At 64.3% G+C, this 23,879-nt stretch overlaps 8 protein-coding genes across 8 annotated transcripts; 2 read left to right on the top strand and 6 right to left on the bottom strand.

Annotated features, from left to right (window-relative positions):
• Window positions 1-30: 30 nt before the first annotated feature.
• PFL1_04636 (uncharacterized protein) lies at window positions 31-1,553 on the bottom strand (the record flags this gene model as incomplete). Its single annotated transcript, XM_007882162.1, has 4 exons — window positions 31-450; window positions 567-979; window positions 1,082-1,363; window positions 1,487-1,553. 4 exons carry the CDS (start codon window positions 1,551-1,553, stop codon window positions 31-33), a joined length of 1,182 nt encoding a protein of 393 aa, XP_007880353.1.
• A 1,035-nt stretch (window positions 1,554-2,588) lies between these two features.
• Window positions 2,589-4,207, bottom strand: PFL1_04635 (uncharacterized protein; the record flags this gene model as incomplete). The annotated part of the gene is made up of 5 exons (XM_007882161.1): window positions 2,589-2,737; window positions 2,861-3,068; window positions 3,159-3,232; window positions 3,353-3,539; window positions 3,656-4,207. 5 exons carry the CDS (start codon window positions 4,205-4,207, stop codon window positions 2,589-2,591), a joined length of 1,170 nt encoding a protein of 389 aa, XP_007880352.1.
• Window positions 4,208-4,919: 712 nt separating this feature from the next.
• On the top strand, window positions 4,920-6,233 carry PFL1_04634 (uncharacterized protein; the record flags this gene model as incomplete). Its single annotated transcript, XM_007882160.1, has 1 exon — window positions 4,920-6,233. One exon carries the CDS (start codon window positions 4,920-4,922, stop codon window positions 6,231-6,233), a length of 1,314 nt encoding a protein of 437 aa, XP_007880351.1.
• A 132-nt stretch (window positions 6,234-6,365) lies between these two features.
• Window positions 6,366-9,044, bottom strand: PFL1_04633 (uncharacterized protein; the record flags this gene model as incomplete). Its single annotated transcript, XM_007882159.1, has 1 exon — window positions 6,366-9,044. The coding sequence occupies one exon, from the start codon at window positions 9,042-9,044 to the stop codon at window positions 6,366-6,368; it is 2,679 nt and encodes an 892-aa protein (XP_007880350.1).
• Window positions 9,045-9,964: 920 nt separating this feature from the next.
• PFL1_04632 (uncharacterized protein) lies at window positions 9,965-10,810 on the bottom strand (the record flags this gene model as incomplete). Its single annotated transcript, XM_007882158.1, has 2 exons — window positions 9,965-10,111; window positions 10,238-10,810. The coding sequence occupies 2 exons, from the start codon at window positions 10,808-10,810 to the stop codon at window positions 9,965-9,967; spliced, it is 720 nt and encodes a 239-aa protein (XP_007880349.1).
• Window positions 10,811-12,929: 2,119 nt separating this feature from the next.
• PFL1_04631 (uncharacterized protein) lies at window positions 12,930-13,914 on the top strand (the record flags this gene model as incomplete). The annotated part of the gene is made up of 2 exons (XM_007882157.1): window positions 12,930-13,433; window positions 13,594-13,914. 2 exons carry the CDS (start codon window positions 12,930-12,932, stop codon window positions 13,912-13,914), a joined length of 825 nt encoding a protein of 274 aa, XP_007880348.1.
• Window positions 13,915-16,744: 2,830 nt separating this feature from the next.
• On the bottom strand, window positions 16,745-20,768 carry PFL1_04630 (uncharacterized protein; the record flags this gene model as incomplete). Its single annotated transcript, XM_007882156.1, has 3 exons — window positions 16,745-18,486; window positions 18,603-18,883; window positions 18,982-20,768. 3 exons carry the CDS (start codon window positions 20,766-20,768, stop codon window positions 16,745-16,747), a joined length of 3,810 nt encoding a protein of 1,269 aa, XP_007880347.1.
• A 709-nt stretch (window positions 20,769-21,477) lies between these two features.
• PFL1_04629 (uncharacterized protein) lies at window positions 21,478-23,086 on the bottom strand (the record flags this gene model as incomplete). Its single annotated transcript, XM_007882155.1, has 5 exons — window positions 21,478-21,496; window positions 21,625-21,701; window positions 21,854-22,176; window positions 22,300-22,676; window positions 22,821-23,086. The coding sequence occupies 5 exons, from the start codon at window positions 23,084-23,086 to the stop codon at window positions 21,478-21,480; spliced, it is 1,062 nt and encodes a 353-aa protein (XP_007880346.1).
• Window positions 23,087-23,879: the final 793 nt, after the last annotated feature.

Here is a 23,879-nt window from a genome sequence, read left to right as displayed (position 1 = left end):
GCCCTAGAACATCGACAACAGCAAACCACTTCACGAGCCCAGCGCCTGCCTCAGATCCTTCCTCTGCGCCTCGGTCAACCTCTCGGGGATCTCGACGCTCCACTCGACCACCAGGTCTCCCTTCTTGCCCGGCGCCTTGCTGATGGGCATGCCCTCTCCCACCAGCCTCGTGGTGCGACCGGGGATGATGGTCGTCTTGCCTGCACCGGGCGCCGGCAGTGGCACCTCGAGGCGGCGGCCGTCGAGCGTCGTCACCGCCTTGCGCGATCCGGGCGTGCCAGACTTGGGCGGGTCCAGCGCATCCACCAGCGGTAGCGGCACCGTGATGCGCAGATCGTCGCCATCGCGTCGGAACTTGGCGTGCGGCTTTTCGTCAATGATGAAGACGACGTCCTGGAAGCGCCCGGGCGTCACCTCGTTGCCAGCGCCGTTGAAGCGCACCTTTGTGCCCTGTGAGCGGAGAAGAAACGTGCAGGATGAGGGTAGCAAGGCGATAAACAAAGTCAGACGCATTGCCAAGAGTAGCAGGGCAAGGGCGCACCTGGACGTCTAGACTCGGGACTCACCTTCTTCCAACCGGGCTTGACGTCGACGGTGAGGACCTTTTCCTCGGACCCTCCGCTCTGCAGCCTCCTGCCGATCTTGAGCTTCTTGGTGGTGCCCTTGTAGAGATCCTCGAGCGCGCACGGCAGCTGCTTTTCGACGTCCGACGGCTTCTCCGGAGCCGGCGCTCCTCCCCCTCCACCACCGAAGCCGCCAGGCATGCCGCCTCCACGACGACCGCCGCCGCCGCCGAACATGTCGTCGTCCATGTCCATCCCCATGCCCCCGCCCATGCCGCCCATGCCACCCATACCTCCCATGCCGCCACGTCCGCCGCCCATGCCACCCATGCCACCGAACGGGCTGGCGCCGCCAAAGATGCTGGCGAAGATGTCGTTGGGATCCGATGGAGAGAAGCCGCCCGGTCCTCCAGATGCTGTTCGAGGGAAGCAGGAGCAAGATTGAGAGAGCAGCGTCAGTATACAGCTGCGTGCGGGCTGTCCTTTGCCGCGTCGCGATCGACTCGGGCTGCACTCACTGAACGTGAAGGTTCTGCCGCCAGATCCGCCGCCGAACTGGCTGAAGCCACCGCCCGGGAAACCGCCGAAGCCGGCACCTGCGCCACCGGGCCCAGCGCCGTCGGCAGAGGGGGGCGGGCCTCCCTTGAGGCCATCCTCTCCATATGTATCGTAGATGGTCCGCTTGTTCTTGTCAGAGAGGACCTCGAAGGCCTCTCCGACCTCTTTGAACTTTTTGTTGGCTGCTTCCTGGTTGTCCTTGTTGCGGTCGGGGTGCCACTTGAGCGCGGCCTTTTTATAGGCTGTCGGGGGCGTGAGGAAGCGAGAGATATGGGGAGCGGGCGGAGAGAGGGGAAGACGATGTCAGCGTGCGGTACAGCGAAGATTGGATGCAGCGGCACGGAGGCGTGGTACGGAGTGCTCACCTCGCTTGATGGCGTCGTCGTCGGCGTCCTTTGCGACTCCGAGGATCTTGTAGTAGTCTTTTCCCATGGTGTGGTGCGTCTGTGTGTGCGTGGTGCTTGATGGGAGCCTGGTTTCCTCTCAGGTGGATGGATGCTCTTGCCTTGAGCACGAGATGTCGAAGTCGCTGCTGGTCAGTGAGGATGCAGCAGAGCGGTACGCAGTTGGGTGTAGCGTGGAGGAGAGTTGCGTTGAGGGAGGGTATACGAGATGGGTCAAGCGAGCAAGCGAGCGAGAGCGGGAAGCGGTGTGTGATTGGTGTTGGTAGTGTGTGAAGGTGTGCAGGCAGGTATATGCGGACGAAGGAAGGTGAGAGGGCGGCGAGAGGGTACCGGTAGGAAGGCGAGCTCCAGGTCGCAGGCAGGCGGACGGCTGCAGCGGGCCGAGCGTCCATCCGCTCGCTGTCTCCTGCCCGCCTCTCCTTGCCCTGCCTGCTCTGCCCGTGCCCGGTGGGTTCGTCGAGCGTCGGATGGCTTCGTCGAGGCTGTTGGCGCTGCCCAGCATGCTGCCTCCACATGCGGGCTGGGCCAGGCAGGGTGCCAACCGGCGGCGACTCACGCCTGCCTGCCAGCCGCCTGCCCGCCTGCCCACCTGCCCACCTGCCCACCTGCCCGGCCAGATCGACGGTTTTCCCCAGACGTCCATCGGCGTTGAGAAGCTTCGAGGTGCTTCTGGAGCTTGACTGTGGCTGAGCCTGACAAGGTATGTACTGTGCCTTTTTGGCGATTTAGACAGGGAAGCTCGCGTGGCCAAATGGTACGGCGTACCTCTCCTATTCAAGTCCCTCAGAAGCAGGGTCTTGGGTACAAGGTAAGATTGTGGGTTCGATCCCCACCGTGAGCTTTTGCTTTTCCCCCCTTTTTGCCTTCGAAATTGGAGTTCGATCGATCTAGCGGAGCAAGCCTCGACCAACACTGCTCTGGCTCTCGGAGGAAGAGCGGAGAACCGGCTCGATCCTACGGCATCGAAATGGCGATGCTCCCTTTTGTTGCGCATCTGATGCTCTATCGTCTATATATGGGTGAGAGTCATGGAACGGCCCGTCCCGTGTCGACGCAGGTTGGCTCAGATGCCCCATTCGAGCTCGAGGGCCTTCTTGACGGCCTGTTCGACGTCGTCGACAATGACTGTCGGCTCGTGCCTTGGTGTCCCGTGGGCGTCCTTGTAGACGCCAGTGCGCACGAGGGCCGATGACCAGCCGTAGTTGTTTGCGCCTGCGCAGCCGAGCAGCGGGGGGAAGTGGCGTCTCAAAACGAAGTCAGCCGCGCGCGCAATCCACCCACAGCGACATGGTTCACGGCCGCGACGCGTGGTGCAGAGGCACGTGCATTCCTCACCTGCGATGTCGCTCTCGGGGTTGTCGCCGACCATCCAGACGCTCGGGCCAAGTTCCTGCGCGGCCTGTGCGCGTTGTTGCTGCGAGGCCGACTTGGACGATCCGGCAGTCTGGATCAGGAGGTCCCGCAGCAGCTCGGTGGCGTAGTCGTACGTCAGGCTGTGCGGTTTGCCAAACACCGTGGCCTGCAGATCCCGGCCCGTCGTGTGCTGTGAGCGGCCCGGTGGCGAGGCAGAGACATGTCAGGATGCTATAAGCAGCTCTGGTCGACCTGCCAGAAGGCTCCCCGAAGCGCTTACCTTCCACACATTCTCCAGGGCCAGACGGAACGCGCCCTGCCCGAAGCGCACGACGCTGTGATCGTTGCCCCACACTGTCAGGTCCAGCACCAGCACAGCGAGGGAGGGCGGAGCGGAGGGGGTCGGTCAGCAACGCAGTCTCAGTCAAGGCGAGCGTTGGCTCCGCAATCCGCCGAGCGACGCTGCAGACTCACGCAGGTCGCCGTGGGAAAAGTAGATGGGCATCTGCTCCTTTGGCGGCGTGTCGTGGCTGTGCTCGGTGCCGAACACGCCGTTGTTGGAGCGGAGGACGTCAATGATGAGCTGGATGTCCCTCCCCCACTCGCGGCTGTCGTGGAAGACGAGGACCGCGGCAAACTGGATCTTGGAAAAGTCCTCTTTCTGAAATGGGGGAATCGATCGGGAGAGATGGAGGGAGGGAGAGTGACACGTCGCGCTCCTCAGTCACCCGGACGGCGACACCTGGTGGCACGACGGCAGCCGCGCGTCTCGCTCACCCGGATGTGCGGAAGCTGCTCCGGAGCCACCTTTGTAAAAGGCCACGCGGCGGGTGCGTAGGCGTGCAGGTCGTGGGTGGTGAAGACGTTGTTGAAGCCGTACTGGTGCATGACTCTCCGGGGCACGCCGGGCGGCGATTCGGGCCCGCCGACCATGAGGATGGGCTTGTTGGCGTAGAGGGGCACGAGAGACTTCATGACGGTGTGGGCCTGGATGATCTGGGAGGGTTTGAGGTCGATTTCGAGCTCGCGCGAGAGGTCTGCGGCGCGGGAAGCCTCGTCCTTTCCGCCGCCGTTCGTGATGAAGACGTAGGGGACCTTTTCGTTGCGCGGGTTGCGGCCGTCGAGGATCTGTAGGGCACGCTTTGCCTCGGGGAGGACGAGGGGCCCTGCCTTGAGTACGCCGTCGATGTCAAAGGCGAAGGCGAGGGGACGCTGTGCGGCGGGCAGCGAGTAGGAGCGGACGGGCGAGGAGAAGGCGGCCGGCCAGGATCGAAGGAGGGAGGAGTGACGGGTGCAGCCGGACTGCCTGAGCAGCGAGGCGAGCGCCATGTTGGTTCTCGGTGGCATGTTGACGGCGATGGCGGTGGCGTTGGCGGTGGCGGCGGCGACGGCGGTGATGAGCTTGGCAGGGTTGGAAAGGCTAGCTTTGAGGATCGGAAGAGCAAGCTGGAGAGCAGGGAGCGAGGAAGCGAGGGAGCGAAGGGTCTGGGCTGGACAAGCAAAAGACAAGCACGACGGCCCGCGCTCAACCGAGCCTTGTCGACTCAGACCACTGACTCCTGACGTAGGCTTGCTTGGGCTGGCCGGCCGGCTGGAAGAAACAGGAACAGGAAAGTCGAAAAGGTGGAGCGAAAAAGCGAGGCCAAAATGCGGGGGGAAAGTCGAGGGCGGCCGGACAGCTTTCAGAAAGGTGCCGGGCCGGCTTCCGCTTCCGCTTCCGCTTCCGCTTCCGCTTGACCGGAAAACGACGAGCACAGGTCACCCTCGCCTTTTCCCCTTTGCCGTGCACTCCTCCTACCACCACCACCACCACCACCACCATCACCACCCACCCATCCTCAGGCATCCGTCGACATCTACCACAAGCATCTTGCGCACCTCGCTCCGCCCTCCCTTTCCCTGGATGCTCCATCTGCGTCCTACGCCAACGCTGCTACCTCTCCGATACCGCCTCCCTGCTCCATCTCGGCTTCGTCTGGCTTCCCCACCGCCCCTCCTCCTTCCACCCCGTCCCTTTGCAAGACCTCGTCAGCTCGCCATCATGCAGAGCCAACCCCACACACCAGCCCCCGCTCTGAGCGCCGCATCGATCTACACCACCAGCGCCGCCCAGCAACCCGCATCGACATCCTTCTCACACGTCCCTGCACCGCCGAAAGCCACGGCACCGCCGCCCCAGTTCTACCCCATCGCACCCTCCATCTACGTCTCCCGGCCCACCGACAAGGAACGCGCCTCGCAGCTGACAGATATCGCCGAACCCCTGCGGCCGCTCGACGCCGCGCTCGCCACGTCACCCCGGGATGTCGTCATCTTTGGCTGGATGGACGCGCCCCTCCGCCTCGTCGCAAAGTACGCTGTGCCCTACACCGTCCTCTTCCCGCAAGCAAACGTCTACATCAAGCTGTCCAACGGCAAAAGCTACCTCTCCTCCGAGGCGCGGCGCAAGAGGGACCTCGAACCGCTCGTCGACCACGTCTGTCGGGACGTTGCTCAAGCGGACCGCGACGCCTCCTCGGCCCCGGCTGAGCTGAGCACCGAGCTGGGCGATTCCACAGTCACCCTCCTCGACACCTCCCAGACCCTTGCCGACGCCGCAGCCAACGCCGACAAGCCTTCCTCGAGCCCGTCCCAGCATGGAGGTCTCGTAATCCACAGCTTCTCCGACGGCGGCGCGGGCAACCTCGCCCTCTTCCTCTCGATGCTCCCGCGCACCTCGTCCGCGCCGCGCGTCCACTCGCTCATCATGGACTCGTCGCCCGGCAAGTCGACGCCGGCCTCGGGCGCCTCCGCCTTCACCATGCCCCTTGCCCACCGCCCTGCCCTGCGCGCCGTCGTGCGCTTCTTTGTCTACCTCGGACTGTACCTGCTCAAGATCTGGACCCGCCTCAAGGGCCAGCCCACCAGAGCAGAGAAGATGCGCTCCACCCTCAATGCGCTCCACACCTGGACCTGGGTCACGGCGAGCCGCAACACCACCGTCGAGGCTGCAGCGGCTGCAAAGGCGGGAGCGGCGGCGGCCGATGAGGTCCAGGTGCCGCCGAGGATGTACCTCTACTCCAAGTCTGACAAGCTCATCCCGTGGCGGTACGTCGAGGAGCACGCCCACCACCTCGCCCACTCCAGCCGGCCCGGCTCCAGCCCGCGACTCGTCGAGATGCAGTCGGCCGACGCCAAGTCTGCCCTCGCTTCGTGCGACAGTGGCCCAATGGCTGTCGAGCTGAGGAGGTGGGACGACGCCCCGCACTGCGGCATCGTCAGGTCCGACTTCAAGGGCTACTGGTCCGCCGTGGTCCAGTTCCACACCGCCGTCCTCTCATCACAGGCATCGTCGACTGCGACCGGCCAGGCATAGTCCTCCTCCCCTCCTCTGGCTCGCTAGCGTTGCACTCTCTCGCTCTCGATAGACGTCTGCATAGATCCAAAAAGGGGTGAGGAAACGATTGGCTGTCGCGGCCGTACGCGCTGGCAAAACCGATCGCAGCGGCTAGTCTTCGTAGCCGGGAGGGCCGCCACCATGCGAGGGCCGCGAATAGACAAAGGGCCGGACCTGAGTCGCACCTTGCGATCCATCCGCATCGGCCGTCGAGGTGCGGACCGACGAGGAGCCGTAGGTGCCGTAGGCCGGGGGCCGCGCAGAGTCGTCGTTGGCCGACGAAAGCGGTGGTGGCGGCGACGAAGGCGGGGCCTCAAAAGTGGCCGACGTCGCCTGCTCGAGCGTCGACGGCCGTCCCGGGTGCCGTCCGTCGGTGCCGAGGGCTGCAGCGCTGGTGGAAGAAAGTCGCGCACCGCTAGACCCGCCTCGTTGCGGTAGGCCGCTGTCGATGTAGGGCGGCGGCTCATTGTGCCCGCCCAGCACCGCACCGGCAGACGTTCCACCAACCGCGCCGTGACCGGATCTATCTCCCACGACGTCTTCATATGACGGCTCCGGTTCCAGACTGGCGTATGATGGACGCGGAGGGCTATGAGGAGGGGGCGGCGACGGCCGTCCAGACGACGGGATCGACTGCGTCGAGCTCTCCTCGCTGACGAAGCCTCGCAGTGGGCCAGACCTGCGCAGGCTCAGGGAGCGCAGCTGCTCGATCCGCTCCTCGACATCGTCGCCAAGGTCTGCCGACTCGCTGCCGGTAGGAGACAACGGCGGAGGTGGCTCCTCCATCGCCGCTTCGTGGTAAGCGGGTCGATGGAGTTCGTCATAGTGGGGCTGTAGCGATCCATCGTCGATAGGCGTCCCGAGCATCGGCATGGACGGCAACGAAGTTGCATGCCCCAGAATGCCCTCAGGCAGCGTGTCAGCCGGATGCCGATGTCGCGGCATCGCCAAGCCGACGCCCTCGACCTCGACCTCGACTTGTAGGTCGTTGCGGCTCTCCAGCAGCGTTGGCGGCGGTTCTCGCGATGCCGTCTCGTCAGACTGGTCCAATAGCTGGCGCAGCTGCTCGAGCCGCTCTTCATGGGTAGAACTCGAGCTGGGCTCGTCGACGCCGTTGGCCTCGCTGATCAGTTCGTCGAGGCTGCGACCGACGTCCTCGTACCCGTCGTACTCATCGTCCATGCCAAAGTCCAAGAGGCCCGCTTCGTGCACGTCGCCGCTCGAGGATCCTGTCGCAGCGTCAGCCAAGTCTCGCGACTTTTCGGCACGCTTCTCAGAGCTCCTGCCCGGCGCAAACGCGCCCTGATCGAGGTCCCCGGCCGACAGGTCCTGATTTCGGCCTTCGTCGTCCTCGTCGCACTGCAAAGGCCCAGCCGCGCCCGGCAGGATGTGGACCAGGCGCTTGCAGACAATGTCTCGGCGCTCGCCGTGGCCGCCGAGGATGGCAACCTTGATCCTGACCTCGAAACTGACCACGTGCATCACCGTCTCCTGGCTGATGCTCTCGCAGCCGCCACCACCCCCGCGGCCAAACACTGGGCCCGAGGCCAGCGCGTCGTGGTCCGGATGGGGATGTGGCATGTTGGCCGGGTCAAAGGGCGGGTGGAGCGTCAGGCGCAGCAGGACGGGCTTCTGCGAGTGGAATCTGCACAGCTTGCCGCTATGGGCCAGGAGCGCCTCTTGCCCGACCAAAACGGCAGCATAGTCATCGTGTGATCCGCTGGGCTCGGCTTGCGAGCTCGACATGGCTTCCGTCGGATCTTGACCGTGGATGCTGGCCAGCGCGGCCTTCTCCTCGGCAGCGGTCGGGTAGCCTGGCGTGTCCTGGTCGGCGTGCGACCTGGCCTTGCCGTCCATCGCAGAGTCCGGCCTCTTGACGGTGATGATGCGCACGAGGTCGGCCTCCACGGCGCGCAGCTTGAGGCCCTTTTCCGTCACACTCTCCTGAGAGGGCGGCGCCACACGAACCTTGACGTCGATGGGCTCGGCTCGTCGGAAGATGGTCTTGTTGAGCTGTATGTAGGCCGTCGTCGGCGAGTGCACTGTCCACGTGTGAGGTCTTAGAGAGAATTCATCCCGGCGCAGCTCAGCGCCGTCGATCTCTTGGAGGGCGTGCTGGTCTAGAGGGCCTGGTCGGGTATAGCGGGTGAGGTGGACTGGCACAACCTTGACGGCGTCCGTCAGCCCCGACGATGGCGGACCGACCAGGCGCGCTTCGATGTGGTAGGTCAGGGAGCTCTGCCGAGAGTGGATGCAGTGGGGCAGATCCGGCGTGAGCGGGAACGAGAACGGCATGGTAGAAGGTAGTGCCGGGCTAGGGGCCGTCGAGCTCGTTGCGGCCGAGGCGTCCCACAGCACCTGCCTTGCCGAAAAGAGCTCGACTTCGTCCTCGCCGTCGGCTTCGGTGCCTTGTATGGCGTCGGGCGCCGAGTCCTGGCGGCCATCGGATGCTCTCGCTCTTCGAGCGGCCCGCTCGATGGCCTTGAACTCGACTGTACACTGCGTGTAGCCGCCCAGGGAGCGGCTTCGTTCGTCGAGCTTGACGAGCACGTCTCCCTTGACCCAGGCTCGGAAGCCCTTGAGCCCGAGGTAGCCCACCTGGAACGAGGTGGAATCGCTACGTGGTGCCACATCGAAGAAGGTGTCGCGCGGCAGTGTCGATGCGGGCAGGGTGGCAGCATCCGGTGGCGGCGCAAGGGTTTGGCCTTCTGAGTAAGGGGGCAGGCTGTGCCGCTGACCATCCGTGCTTCGATCCGACACGGCGTCGTGGAACAGCGGCGGGTCTGGCATGTCTGCTGCACTGCTCACGGATGGCGAGGGCTCGGCTGGACGCTCCGAGATCTCGCTCAAGGTGGTGGCTGGCGGCGATGGCAGCCAGCAGGAGGGCCGCTCGGAAGCCTGGGCTGAGGGATGTGCGTCCTCTGAGGAAGCTCTCGAGGTGGTGATTACGATGCCTCACAAGGCGTGCTTTGATTGATGATGAGTCGGATGTCGATGCTGAATCGATGGCTCAAGGGGCGCTGGTGGGCGGTAGTCGATGAGCTATTGGTCCGAGTTGGGGGCGGGACATCAAGTCAGGCGCTCGTGGGCGAAGGGTTCTGTGGGCGTTGTTGTTTTCTTGGCTGGACGTGGTCGTGGTTGTGCCTCGGTGCCAGGCGAGGGACGGAGAGATCGAGGTGTCGACGGCGAGTTCGGACAGGGATATGCCGGTGCAGGAAGCCGTTCCGAGGCGCGAGGATGGGGTGGTGAGGTGAGGTCTACGAAGCAACCTAGAGAGGCAAGCCGAATTGGCGTGCACGGGTGCGTCTGTGCGTCGAGCGAGGTGGCGCCCCCCCCCCCCCTAGCCTTTGGGCCCCCCTTTTCACGTAGGCACAACGTCGGCCTGGCCGCTGGCCGCCAAGAGAAAAAGTCTAAGTGGAGCGCACTCGCACCCTTCGGTCACGAACCACAGAGGCCGGGGCCGAGGCCGAGACCGAACGCTACGCCTCATCCGACGACTCAAACCCCCTCGACGGTCCTCTACCTGCGCTTTGGCATTGCCTGCACACACACTCTGGCCCACATTTTGCCAGCACTACCCCTCTCCCGCCAGACGCGCTGCTTTGCTGGGTGCGGTTCGTGTTTGGGAGCAGCTGCTATTCACTTGATCGATGGCCGTGCGCTCGGAGGCTTCGGAAGCGCTGTGGACGAGGCGGTGGCGTGCTCTCCTGCTATTCGGTGGGACGCCGTGCTGCCGGGAAGGGAAACGGAGGGTTGTTTTCGCGGCCATCTGCGCGTCGCTCGTGATCAAAGGGAAACGGGTTCTCGGCCCTGGCCTCCTCGATCAGAGCGTCCAATCCCTTGGCCGAAGCAGCTCGCTGATGGCGAGGCCAAAGCACGAGGGGCCAATGGCGGATGTCGGGATACAGGGCGGGCGCAGGTCAGCAACGCTCCTCTGCAGCAGCAAACGGCAGGCGGTCAAGACGACCAGCGGCGGCGCTCACCTTGACGCAGGCCCGATACTCGCTGAACAGCTTGCCGCAGTCGCTCTCGTACCGTTCCATGACCTCCCGCTTGCGGCGCTCCAGGTCGGGATCGGCCGATACCCCTCCAGACGTGGCAAACAGGCCCGACTTTGCGCCAGCCGACGACGAAGCAGAGGGTTGTTGGTCCTCAGAGCCACCTCCGAACCAGCTGCTCTTCTTCTTCCTGGGCGGGTCCGCTGCGCCTGCGTGCGAAGCCGAGGGGTCGCCGTTGCCCTGACGCTGCTGCTCGAGTATCTGCGCGTCCCCGATGGCGAGGTAGTCTGTGAACCAACGGTCAAAGCACGAGTCGTACCGGTGCTTGAGCGGGGTGCATTCCGGGGATAGGGAAGAGATGACCCCGAGACCCGCTGGCCCGTCGGCAGACCAACCCGCGCTGCCAGTCGTCGAGGTCGATGTTGTCGATGCCGTCGTTGACGAGTCGCTCGCTGCCGAAGAGAGCCCGGGTGAAGATGGAGCAGACGAGGCCGAGTTGGCATCGCCCGAAGCAGCCTTTTCGGCTGCAGGAGACGAGGAGGACGATGACCAGAACATGGCGACTATAGAGCCTCCAACGAAGCTGGGAGCAAGGGAAGGGGAAGGAGGGGTAGCGAGGGCTAAGGAGGGAAGAATCGGAGCCAGTCGACCCGAGCGATTTCACAGAGAGGCAAGAGGGGGGAGCAAGGGCCAGCCAGCCCTGCCACGCCGGCTCGCTGCCCTCTTCCGACTCTCGTCCTTTGCCTGCCTGAGCCCTAGGCCTATATGAAAGCGCACCACGCCTTTGACCTCGATTCCTCCGCTCGTAGCCTGCTCAAGCACGAAGGCGGCATTGACACGTCCAGTCGAGCTCACAACACACAGACGGAGCTTTTATCACTCGGATCGAGCAGGCTCAAGGCGAGGAACCACCATGTACCACTATGAGGTAGTTATCAAACGCATTCCATGGGATTCTGGGTCTGCACATCGACAACAAGGCCGACTGCTACAGGCGGATCGACCTGGTCAAGTGCAGAGAGGCAGGCCTATGACAAGAGCGGAGGCAAGGACGAGGAAAGAGTCAGAACTGATGCTCTGTCGGCTGAGATTTCCTTCCTGGTCCGCTGCTGCTGCGTGCTCGCTGCCGCCGCATGCGTGCGAGTGCCGTGCGTGACGATGCGACCCATCATATAGGAGCGAAAGACGTTTAGATGCTAGGTGTTCTCATGAGGCCTTGAGGGGCCTTAGATTTGAACTATGCTGAATATTTTGTGTATAATCCCGCGGAGTCGTCGTGGTCGGCGGCGGCGGCGGCGGGCGCAGCAGCAGCAGCGAGCGAGGGCGGGCAGGCGGGCGGGCGAGTGGATGCGCGATGAGGGTACTCACGATTCGCTCAGGTCGGTGACGGGCCCGTGTTGAAGGGCCGCGTCGGGGTGTGCGCGAGGCACGATGGAGGGGAGGGGAGGGAAGGGTGAGGGTGGGATGGTGGTGGCCGGGAGCGAAGCCTAGAAAGCATCTTGCGCTCGCCCTTTTTGAGAGCGTCTGGTTGATGGGCTGCCAGCCGGATTTTTTTCTCTTTTTCTCGCTGTCGCCTCTCTGGCGCGGGCCACGCGAGAAAGGGTTCCGCAGCGGCCTCTCGTTGGCCCACGATCACGTACGCCTGCCACCGCCGCCTGGCCTGCTCGCCCAAAGGCACCCTGCCGTGAGCTTCCTGGGACGGGGATGTCGACTGACGGTGAGCACTGCACTACTACCTATCGCTACCTCTTTTCTTGGATCAACGGGCTCGTTGACGGCAGAGGAGAGGGATGAGGAGCGCCCGAAGATGCCTACGATGCTGGGCCTCTGTTGGGCCAGACGGGCTCAGCGGTCATTTTCCATCAGCATCATTCTCAGCCAGGGATTAGAAATCCAAAGAGTTGTCCCTGGGTCGAAGGTGGATTTTGTATTGAGCCTTACGGAAGGCTAGTAGGCAGGAAAAGTCAAAGGCAGGCCGACCTTTTTCTTCGAAACTGGGCCTGCCTCTCTGGCTGGCCTGCCGCGCCGCCCGCCCGCCTGCGCTCTCCGGCCTGGCCTGGCCTGGCCTCTTGGAGCCTGGCGCTGGAGAGCGCCGGTGACAGAGGAGACTCGAGGCAGGCAGAGAGGGTGTAGGAGGAGCGGCCGCCGAGGAAGAGATGGAGTTTGCGCTCATTGCGCGTGCTCCGCCCGCCAATCTTCACACCACCTCCGCCGCCATCACCATCATCACTACCACCACCGCCACCGCCGCCACTATTTCTCCTGCTGTGACACTCACATCCGCTCCCGTCCACGCCCTGCTGAACCCTGGTCCCGGTCTTCACGCTCCTCTTGACGCCCTCAGCGACCCATTTCCCTTCTCCCCGAGTCTACATCCACCCGCCAGGAACCACGGCTCGACCTTTCACTTGCGGATCCCGAACCAGCACGCTGCTTCCCAGCTTCGACATAGGCTTGATCCCCTTACACCAGCACTAGCGCCTCCGCCCTGACCGGTTGTGCCCTCGATTATCCAGCACGGCCCGCCCGCGTCGGCACAGAATCCAGAATATCTAGGCCTCCGCTCGACGCCCTCGCTTGATTCGAACCACCGGCAACACCACCGCGAAACTCGTCGCCCCTCTCAGTCTCAGAAACGAGGCATCGCTGCGTCCATTTAATCGCTCCCTCTGCCACCATGGCCACCACAGCACCAGCATCATCGACGGCCTCGGACCTGCCCAAGGCTCCCGCCGCCGCCAGCAAGGCCGCCCTTGACACCGCCGTGGCCGACAACACCAACGGCAGCGCCGACACCAACGCCGACAGCACTACCGACGACTACCGAACCGTCTTCCAGGACCCGACGAACTTCAACGTCAAGCACCCCCTCTACAACTCCTGGACGCTATGGTTCGACAACCCGAGCCAGAAGGGCATGGCCTCCGCGCGAGGCTCCAAGGACAGCTGGGGAGACGACATGAATAAGGTCGTCGACTTTGACTCGGTCGAGGAGTTCTGGGGCCTGTACAACAACGTCGTCCCGCCCTCGGAGCTGCCGCAGAAGGCCAACTACTATCTCTTCAAGGACGGCGTCAAGCCAGCGTGGGAGGACCCGGCCAACACCAACGGCGGCAAATGGAGCATCCAGCTGCCAAGAGACAAGACCCGCGCCAACATTGACCGACTCTGGCTGTACACGGTGAGTGGCAAAGCGCTCTGCCTTTTCACTGGTCTCGCTGCGCGTCATGGCGTGACAGCGTCTCCGCTTTGGCACTTAGGCTGATCGACAACGACGACGACTGCCGATGCATTTTCCTCTCCTCCCATCTCCAAACGCACACCCCCCGCCTCCATCGCAGATGCTCGCTGCCATTGGAGAGACGCTGGAGGCACCCTACCCGTCGGGCGTCCCGCCGCCATCGTCGTCGCCGCAGGACGAGCTCATCACCGGTGTCATCATGTCCGCGCGAGCGAACTTCTACCGCATCTCGATCTGGACTCGCAGGGCCGACGAGGACGATGAAGTGATGGCGAGGTTGCTCGACATCGGAAAGCATTTCAAGACCAGCATCCTTGGCTACGACCTCGACGCCAAGGTCGGAGGCGGCCTCACCAGCGATGTCGAGTTCCAGAGCCACAAGGAGAGCGAGAAGAAGAAGGGCAAGAAGACGATCGTCTAGAGCCGAGATACCCTGCCCATCACACTGTTCCACGCACGGATCGGAGGGAAGGAGGGAGGCAACAGGCTCTCGTGCGGCTCATCCGGTGCACGACAATGAGGAGAGGAGATCAACGAGACGATCTTCAGAGACGGAGGCGAGTCTGATACGACGGCCGCGGGCATCGATTGGGCGTACGAGCGCCATCCGCGCCACCGCCAGCCAGCATTTTTCAAGCCGGCGGAGGGGAATCTCGGTCATGGCGCCGCACACCAGGAAGGACCGGCCCCCGACCACCGCACTCTTTCGCGCATCGTTCGTCAGCCGAACCACCAAAAGCATCCAGCAGCGCGCCCTCGCCGGGCGCCGATGTACCTGCACGGCCCACACGTAACCATCGTCGGACTGCCACTGACCGCAGCATCGGTCGAAACAAGCCAGGCACCCACTACCATGCCTAAACCCCCACTGTGGAGGCTCGCTTCCACCGTACCCGTGCCGCTTGATTGTCCATAACCCTGTGCGAGCCCATCCCAGCCCGATGCTTCCATGTCCGAAAATCCCATAGGTACCACATTCGCGCTTTCCCGCTGCTCTACCGTCGTGGTCGTGGTGGATCTGTGTTGAGGGGCGCCAAGATTGAGCAAGTGGGTGGGTGCGTGTATATGAGCCCGTCCATGAGGGCGTCGTGCGCGGTGTCCGCAGATGGAGCGATGGCGAGCGTCGATTGTCGCATGCGTTCGCTTGTCACTACGCGTGAGCGTCGAGGCCGACCATCGGCGCGGGGAGGGTACGTGTGACTCAACGCTGCGAGGGACCATGCCGAGGGACAGTCCCACCGGCCGTCGACGGTCGAGGATAGGCAAGAGGCTGGATGTGGCTTGGACCTTCACTCGAGGTCTCGCGGGAATCGCGACGCGCGACGAGTGCCATCCGGTATCCCGAAGGAGGGTGCGGAGCGCAGCTTGATGGTAGGTCGAAGGACCCGAAAGACTTGCTGGGCCAGGGGCACAGCCCGCGCGCGTTCCTATCACCAGCCCTGGTCGCCGCGCAGTCGTGAGGGATATCGAGGACTTCTCGATGTCGCACTTGAGCCGCAAGGCGGACGGAGACTGGTGCGTCGATGGAGGAGCGCGATGCCAAGGGGGCTCTAGGCTAGCCATGAGGCGGAGGGTGTAGGTCGGGGCGACGTGCTGAGGTTGCTCGTCTTTGTTGATAGGCCGTGATCCCACCTGGCAGCGGTCGTGGTAGGTGCAGCTGCCTGGACCATGGCGGATTGGCAGGATTGGAGGGGGAGAGGGTGGCGATCCGCTCGCTCGTATTGGGCGTTCGAGGCGATCGGTGAACGGCGGAGAAGGTCGTGGCTCTCGCCAGCTGGTCTGCAGCGTGGGCGGACCGAACTCGATCGCTCCCTTCCCGAGCTCGGTATGAAGTGGCACGTCCAGCGTCGTGGTAGAGGAGAAGGGGTCTGCGTGCGGTCCGGTGCCGCAGCCTCTCCAGCATCGATCGATGCCGATCCGGCGCCGGAGACTTGTTGGCACGCTGTCTGTCGCCGAACGATGCCCGTCCGTTCAGCTCTCGACGACGCAGCCGCCACCAAGGGCGGGGATGGGCACCGAAGAGAGAGGATGCGGAGCCGGGCTGTACCGAGATGACCAGGTAAGGGGAGGCCGTCCGAGGCCGTGGTGCGGAAACGCCTCCATGTCGTTACCAGGGCCGTGGGTGACGGCCAGCGGGGCCCCCCTCCCAACCAGGCCGACCGGATGGACGCGCAGGGAGCGATCATCCAGGCCACTTACCGGAGTTGAACCACCTGCTCATCCACGGCCCGGCTGGAAAACGGCGCCTCTGTGGCACAGTAGTAAGTGTACCTGGTTCCGACCTTGGGGGGCCGGGACTGCGCCCTCTGGCCGCCCTTTGGGGCCCGCGTGCAATGCCAGAGCGTCTCGGGCTCGAATCCCGGACGGAGCGCTCGCGGGGGGGCGGGCGGCCCAAGTCCAAGCTCTGGCTAGAGGACCGCAGGCCAGGCTTCATAAGCACAGGAGATCCCAGGGGGTCCCGGATGCAAATTCCGGCAGAGGCTGCCTTCCTTTTTTCCCCCTCTCACCGCTGCGTTCGTGAGCCTGTTCTCTAGGTGAGGACGTTCCGAGCACAGCCGTCGTGTCGTATGCTGTCAGGCCCCTCCTAGAGCTGGCGGATGACGAATGCGCTGCACGGATGGGCTGGATCACGCACGAGCTGCCTCGCCAATCGCGCGACCCGCGAGAGAAACATGATTTTTCCGAGCGGCGGCCAAAGCTAAGGTTGCCTCGACGCCCCGCGGCGCCGCAACGGGGGCGGGCCTCTGGCTGCCTGGCTGGATCTGGCTGGCTGGCCAGCATGCCGAGCTATGAAGCATGCCACACACACCATCGTCGACCCTGTTCGGATCATCGCTGTTGGCATCTAACGCCTTGTTCGCGTCTTTCTGTCTGGCGAATCCAGGTTGGCCAGAGAGGCAGCACGTATAGTGATGCCCGGCCCACTCTGGACCCGACTTCAACGCTTGCCGCGCTGGCATCGCGTGCGGTCCTCATCCCGGCGACAGTCAAGAAGCTCGGTCGGCGTTGGCATCATCGTCATTGGAACACACTCTGGCTCGGTCTGCTGGAAAAAGTGCAACAGGGGTTGGCGCAGGCGACGCCGTAGGCGGAGGCCTGCATGGCAATGGCAGCCCGTGTCCCACAATCAGAACGCGCCGCTGGACGCCCCCCCAATGCGTCGTGCCGGGGTCCCCACGAGAACGGCGCATGCTCCTCTTTCCACCGCTGTTCGCATATCGAAGCGATGGCCGCCCTCCCCTCCTTCTTCATCATCCTCTGCGGCCCACCTGGTGTTCGGTTTGTATGGGGGCGGGCTGCCAGTCGCGCGTCAGGTCGACGTAGACGATGCGGTTGCGCTGGCGGTTGACGACGGCGACCGTCTTTTTGCGTTCGCTCATCGACATGCTGGCAGCGCGGAAGCCCGTCGGGAGCTCTGTGACGCGCTCCAGCTGTAGAGGCACATCCTCGAGCGGATGATAATCTTCTTCGAAGAGGAGACCCCGCACGTGCTCATCCTGCCAGAAGGTGGCGATAAAGTAGCGCGCGGCGGCGGTGTCGTCGTCATCGCCGCCGCCACCGCCGTCGTCGGTGCTGCCGCCGTTGGCGTCGGACGCCCGCGTCTTGCGCTTCCTGCCGCGACCGCGGCCGGCGCCGCTTGCAGAAGCAGAGGATGCGGCGGCACTGGCGGGTTGGGCAGCGGCGCCAGACAGGGGAAGGCGGACGAGGAGCACCAGCTCACGATGATCATAGTAGGCATAGTCGAGGATCGTCGCGCCCTGGGCCTGCCCTTGGAAGACATGGGCCGATCTGAAGCCGAACATGAGGTACTGATGCTCAATCGTGCGCATCTTGGGCGTCCAGGCCCATACGATGAGGCGGTCAAACTCGGGCTGATTGTCGCCAGCAGCGACCGCGCCATCGCTGCCGGCGGGATTCAAGCCGTAGCTCGCCCGGGTGCAGGTCGCCACAAAGTATTCGGTGAAGTCCTTGCTGTTGACGCGGTCCTGTCCATGCGCGCTGGCCACCTTGAGGAGCCTCGGAGCAGGCTCGGGCTGCTGCGCCGGGACGCTGGCAAGCGACTCGATGGCGTCACAAGCGGTGAGGGGGCGCTTCGGGATCGGGCCTTTGGCTTCGTCTTCGATTGGGATCTTGCCGTGAAACACCCGCGTGGATGCAGTGTAGGTCGACTTGATCTTGACGTTGGACAGGCTTTCGGCCAGGACGTCGCCGAGCACCTGGCCCATCTGCCTGACCACGGTCGCCAGCACGTCCAGCAGGCCAGGCGAGGTGGGCGACGTCGTCGACAGACCCGTCTTTCGAGTCGAGCCGCCGGCACGCTTCGAGGTGTCTCGAGAGCCGCTTGCAACCTGTGGAGGAGGCGAGGGTGCGGCCATCGCCGACGGAGGCTTGCTGACAAAGGCAGGGGCTTGCGAGACGCGTTCCCTGCCTCTGGGCCGCTTGGGAGCCGGAGGCGGTGGAGGAGGTGCTGGTGCCGCCGCGCGCTTGGCCGGAGCTTTGCCTTTGCCCTTTTTGCCCTTGGCCCCTGCTCCTCCTTCCTTGGCCCCCGCCGCTTCCACCAGCGCCTCGATCTTCTTGAGATGGGCGCGGGCCTGGGCCAGCATGGCCTCGAGGGCGCTCGACTCGACCACTTCGGCATCCTCGCCGGCGTCTGCCCGCTGCTCGACGTCGTCCATGTCGTCATCCACGTCCAGCACGCTGTTCCCACCCTCGAGTTCGTCGAACTCGCTATCGCCCAGATCGTCGTCGTCGTCGCTATCGTCGATGACCACGACCTCCTGCTGTGCCAGATCCGTCGCAGTAGCATCACCAGCTGCAGCCGCAGAGTCCGGAGCAGGTATTTCACTGGCAAGAGGGGTGGAGCCCAGCAGCCGCTTGATGCCCGGAGGCTCGAAGCCGCGTTCGAGGAAACGGGCGACGGTCGTCACGTCGTAGTTGATGGCGAGCCTGGGCTCTTGCTGGTCTTGCTTCAGGCGTTCCTGCCGCTCCTTTTCTGCATGGTGTGGGCGAGGGCCGGGACGTTGGAAGGAGCGAGATCTGCGTCAGTATGCTTACCTACGCGCGGGCCTACCGTCCGAGCGTCACTCCAACCGCCGTTGGCCGGCTCACCATAGCGACAATAGCGGAAAAACTCCTCGACGGTGACCGACTCGATGTCGATCAGCTCGGCGAGCGACAGGCAGGTATCGAGGCACTCCTGGATGACCCTGATGAACTTGTTGGGCAGCCGGTTCGACTTGTCCGGCCTTTTTGCTTCGAGCGCAGGCTCCTCGTTTGAGCTGGATTCCGAACAGGTCTGAGTATAACCGTAGCTAGGGGTGCTGCCTGAATTGGAAGACTCGCGCTGTGGCGCGTCGTCCTCCAAACCGCCAAAGTTGTAGAGGCGGAAGCTGGCGAGGCGTCAAAACGAGACGGGTCGGAGACAACTGTCAGCGGACGCGCCCGTGACCCCAGTGATTGACAATGCCGACGGCCCGGACGGATTCACTAGCGGTAGAGACCCTGCCACTCTTTGAGGCAGATGAGGATACGCTCGAGCGCCGGGCGCAGGCTGACGTGGAGCAGCTGCTTGAGCCGGTCGAACGCGGCGAATGCCGTCTGCTCGAAGCGGGTCAGAAGGCCCTCGGTGAGGTTGGCCAGCAGCAGCGTCTCGACGGCCGGGCTGGCCTTGCCGGTGAGGAGCGAGTTGAGCAGCTCGTACTTGTAGTCGCAGCCGAACTTGACCTGGAGCTCCTTTGTCAGCTTGGTCCACTCGTCGATGACGCCCTGCTGTATCTCGCGGCTCCAGATCTGCTGGATGATGGCGGCCACGTCGAGCGAGTAGCCTGCGTAGATGCCGAGGAGGTGACCGAGGCGGGAGAGCTTGTTCATGAGGTGGGCCGACGACTTGGGGTGCGCCTTGCCGCTCTGCTTGATCGGCAGCTTGGCCTCCGTTGCCCGCAGGCTGACGACATGCTCGCCGGAAAGCTTGGACTCTTTCGGTCCCGCAATTCTATCAAGGGTGAAGCCCACGATGACGGTCGAGAGGTTGCGAGGCACGTGCGTGGTGATGTGCGAGGTGGTATACCTGTGCGGGAGATTGTCGTTGCGGTAGGCGGGGCACGCGGCGAACGAGCCGAGGTGGATGGAGGCGTCGAGCAGAAGATGGATCCGGCTGGTCTTGGAGTTGGCCACGCACAGGATGGAGGTGGCAGCGAGGTCAGACGCTGCCGTATCTCTGTTGGCGCCGTCGGCCGGTCGGGGGCTGGGCCCGGTGCCGCTGCCGCTGCCGCTGCCACGGTCGCTGCGTTCCACCAGGCCCAGCTCAGTGCCGTCCTTGAAGAGCCACGGATAGGACGCAAGGGGTCCGCGACCCGACGCGCGCATCGAGCTCGGCAGCTCAAAGCTGGGCTGCGGCTTCTGTGCCCCGCTCATCTGCATCATACGCAGCTGGTGCGGCATGAGGTTGGCTGTCGAAGATCCCGAGGCGAACTCGTCGGCGCTCGGTACGGGCGGCAGCGGGTCGAACTTGGCCAGCTGCTTTGCGGCAGTGGCCGATGCGGTCTGCCCCTTCTTGGCCGCCTCCGTTGCCTCCGCAGGCGGATCGAGGGGATGCCAGCTGAGCTGGTGCGGCGCCTTGAACCTCTCGGCATCCCTCTTGGTGCGAATGTCTCGGACGGGGTGCAGCAGGGCGGTGCTGCAGAGGCGTCCGTCGTGGACCGAGAAGGTCCTGACGAGCGTGACATAGCGTCCGCTTGGCTCGGACGCCGCCGCAGCGGTTTTCAGGCGTCGTACCGAGAAGAGGGCGGCCAGCCGATCGCCGTCCGGGCTCCAGCCGATGTCGTGGACGCAGAGGTCCTCGAGCTCCTGCTCCGCTGCTTTGGCGGCCGCGCTGCCCGGTTCGGGGTCGAGGAGCCGCTCTGCGGTGAGGGGCACCTCCCACACGCAGGAGCTGTCGTCGCCGAGCCTCCAGAGCTCCATGTTGATCTTGGGTCCCCTGGTCGGTTCGGGTGCGGTGGCGGGGCCGGCGGCCTGGCCGGCTCGCTTTGCCATCATGCGCTGCATCAGGGCTCGCTGTGCGGCCGACATTCCCCTGTTGGCGGATGCGCCCGCAGCTGTGGTGGCCGCAGCGGCGGCCTCATCCTTGGTGAGCAAGAGGACGAGGTCCATGCGTGGGTTGGCGGAGCTGTGCAGCAGGGTGGCAGACTTGGGGAGCCTGTGGTCGGCCAAGACCGGCATCAAGCCCAGGCACGCCCCGGGCTCAGCCCAGGTTCCACCTTCGATGGGCAGTGCCATGGCGAGGGGGGGCACGGCCGAGTTGGCGGGACGAAGCCGAGCCCGCAGAGATGGACCAGGTCGATCAAGGCTTCGAGGAGGGTGGTGTGGCTGGGATGCCTTGTCCCGGCTCGGCCAGCTTCAGCTGGGAACACGGGAGGAGCCGGTGATTTGACGTGGGCGACGTTGCGTGACGTTGGGTAAAGACCGGAAACGAGGAGATTGCGGCGCGGGAGAGGTGATGGGGCGCTGGCATGGAGCAGGAAGAAAGGGCTGGAGGCCACGGTTGCCAGAGAGCCATGGGACGTGCCCGCTCGTGTCGGGGGTCTGGCCTGCCTGCTTGTCCTCTAATCCGCCAGGCAGATCTGCCCTGGCCTGGCCTTGCCCGGGCCTGCCGCGCTAACGCGAAATCAGCTCGGCGCCACCACGCCTCCTCACGCACGGCCCATCCTCGGTTCGCCCGTTCACCCCAGTCGTCCTTGCCACCTTTCAAATCACAGCAGAGCATGCCTTGGGCACGTGACGTCTCATTGAGCATGCCAGACAACGTCTGCTCGGATCGCAACGCGGTCGCTATTAGTACGTCGCAGGCCCTGCTGCGCCACAAAAGCGCGTGCGACGCAGGCGGGCAGCAGGACACAAGATGGACGACTCGAGGGCACGTTCAATTCCCTGCACATCGCATCGACTACGAGACATTACGGCAGCATCTCGACATGCTCGCTGCACATCAGGCCTTGACCTTCTCACTGCGGTCGCAATTCGGAGGAAAGGATCGACAGGGATCGGGGGTGACGGCAAGAGACAACGAGGGGATCAGCGAATCTGCCCATCCATCCGTGGCCATCAAAGAGGATCCGGACGCGAATCAACTCACAGCAGCTCAGGCACGGCATCGTAGAGGTCGGCGACGAGACCAAGGTCGGCCACCTGGAAAATGGGGGCGTCGGCGTCCTGCGAGTGGCACAGACGACATCGAGCGGAAAGCCAAGAGACGGGGCCCGGAGATGACAATGATCAGCACGCCAACGGCAGCTGACACAAAGAACCGGCACGATAGCCTACGGCCAGCTCGAGGCGTAGCTGGCCGCGGGAGCGAGACGCACCTTGTTGATGGCGACAATCGTCTTCGAGTCCTTCATACCGGCAAGGTGCTGGATGGCGCCCGAGATGCCAATGGCCATGTAGAGCTCGGGAGCGATGATCTTGCCCGTCTGTCCCACCTGGAGCGCGTTGTCGGCGTATCCGGCATCGACGGCGGCGCGCGAGGCTCCCACAGCGGCACCGAGCGCATCGGCCAGCGGCTCAATGTACTTGACAAAGTTGTCGGCCGACTTGAGCGCACGGCCGCCGGAAACCACCCGCGGCGCCGTGGCGAGGTCGGGGCGCGACGACTCGGACACCTTCTCCTCGATAAAGTCGGTCAGCGCTGGTGGATGTGGGAAAAGAGGAAAGGCGGGAAAACAACGATGGGCAACGGGAAGGAACAGTCCGTTCAGCACCTAGCCAATGCGGCGGTCGTGCACGGAATGCGAGCCTGTCGAGCACTCACCCTCTGCGCCGGGCGCAGCCACCTCCTCGACGGTCGCACTGCCGCCCTCGGTGGAAGCGGCATCGAATGCGGTGCCTCGGACGGTGAAGACCTTGACCTTGTCGGTCGCCTTGACCGTGGCGATGGCGTTGCCGGCGTAGATGGGGCGGACAAAGACGTCCTCGCCCTCGAGGTCGATGATGTCGCTGACCTGGGACGAATCGAGGAGCGCGGCGGCGCGCGGGAAAATGTCCCTGCCGACGGCCGTGTGTCCGGTGACGACGTGGGTGTAATTGTTGGAGTCGACGAGCGACTTGATCAGAGGCGCAACGGGCTCCGAGAGGAGCGAGGCAAAGTCCTTGTGCTTGCTGTAGAGAACCTTTGTCAGGCCCGAGATCCTTTGCGAGGGGGAAAAGGCGGCGGATCAGGAGCACAAGGGAAGAAGGGGTCGGCAGGAGCGATTCAGTGTCCGGACTGGAAGGCGTGGGTGGTGCTGCAGAAGATTCTTGTTGCGCAAAGAGACAAGGCAAGGATTGACTCACTTTGCCGCCTTGTTTGCAACCTCCTCTGCGGCGTCCTCGCCGGCGACGACGAGTCCGTGGATGTCGCCTCCGAGCTTCTGGGCTGCGGTGACGGCGGCGAGAGAGGTGGCGTTGAAGACGCCCTTCTTGTGCTCGAGGAAGAGGAGGGTGCTTGCGAGGTCGACGCGGGAGGTGGCAAAGGTCCTCCTCGGGAGGGCGGCGACGCTGATCATGGACGAGGTCGATGCGCGCGTGGCGGGGCGCGGCAGGCAGCGGGCGGCGATCATGGTGCTAGAGGGTGGGCGTGCGGGGATGTGGGCTGCAGGTCTAGGTTGTGCGAGTACGGAAAGGGATGGCAGTGATGGCGATTGCGATTGCGATGGTGGTGGTGATGGTGGCGTCGGCGTCTTGGTCGTCGTCGTCGTCGATGGGCTGCGGGAGGGGTTTGGTGTCGGCTTTGAAGGGGATTGACGAGGCGGGGCGGGGAGAGTTGTGGGCCGGCCAGCCGGTCAGTCGTCGGTCTCGGGGGTCATTGGCCTGCCTTGCCTGCCTGCCTGACTGCCCATCGCCCGCTCTCTCTGCCTGCTTTCACGCTGGCCCGTCCCTTGGAATCCGCGGTGAGCGTCTGACCTCAGCCCCGCTTCCGAATGGTCCCGCTGCCCCTCGCTTTTTGAGGCCTGGCAGTCCGGGCCAGGCCTGGCCTGATCTCCGATTCGAGAAGAGTGACCGAGACTACTCCCGATGGGCAAGCGTCCCCGATTCAGCAGCGGTCAGGACCCAAGAGGTGGAGGAGGCTTGGACCGTTGCAGCCGCCGTCATTGAGGGTTGCGTGCGCCTCGCTCGCCGCCCTATGCTCTCCCCGCTTTCCCCAGCTGTGTCACCTCTTGACCCTCACCCCGATGATCAATGGTCAACAATGCTTCTGACACTGTACCACCACGACAGCCGGCCATCATCGCCTGCGCTCCCATCGCCCGCGAATGCTCCTGGCTAGATCGACACTCGGCCTCGCCGCAAAACACGCCCGCAACGCACCACCAGCCGCCTCGATCCTCACCGTCTCAAAGACTCCCCACGGCA

The sequence above is a fragment of the Pseudozyma flocculosa genome, assembly GCF_000417875.1.
Source record: "Pseudozyma flocculosa PF-1 unplaced genomic scaffold scaffold00015, whole genome shotgun sequence".
In the NCBI taxonomy this organism is placed as follows: domain Eukaryota; kingdom Fungi; phylum Basidiomycota; class Ustilaginomycetes; order Ustilaginales; family Ustilaginaceae; genus Pseudozyma; species Pseudozyma flocculosa.
Note: the sequence above shows the minus strand (reverse complement) of the source record. Positions and strands in the feature narration are given on the sequence as shown.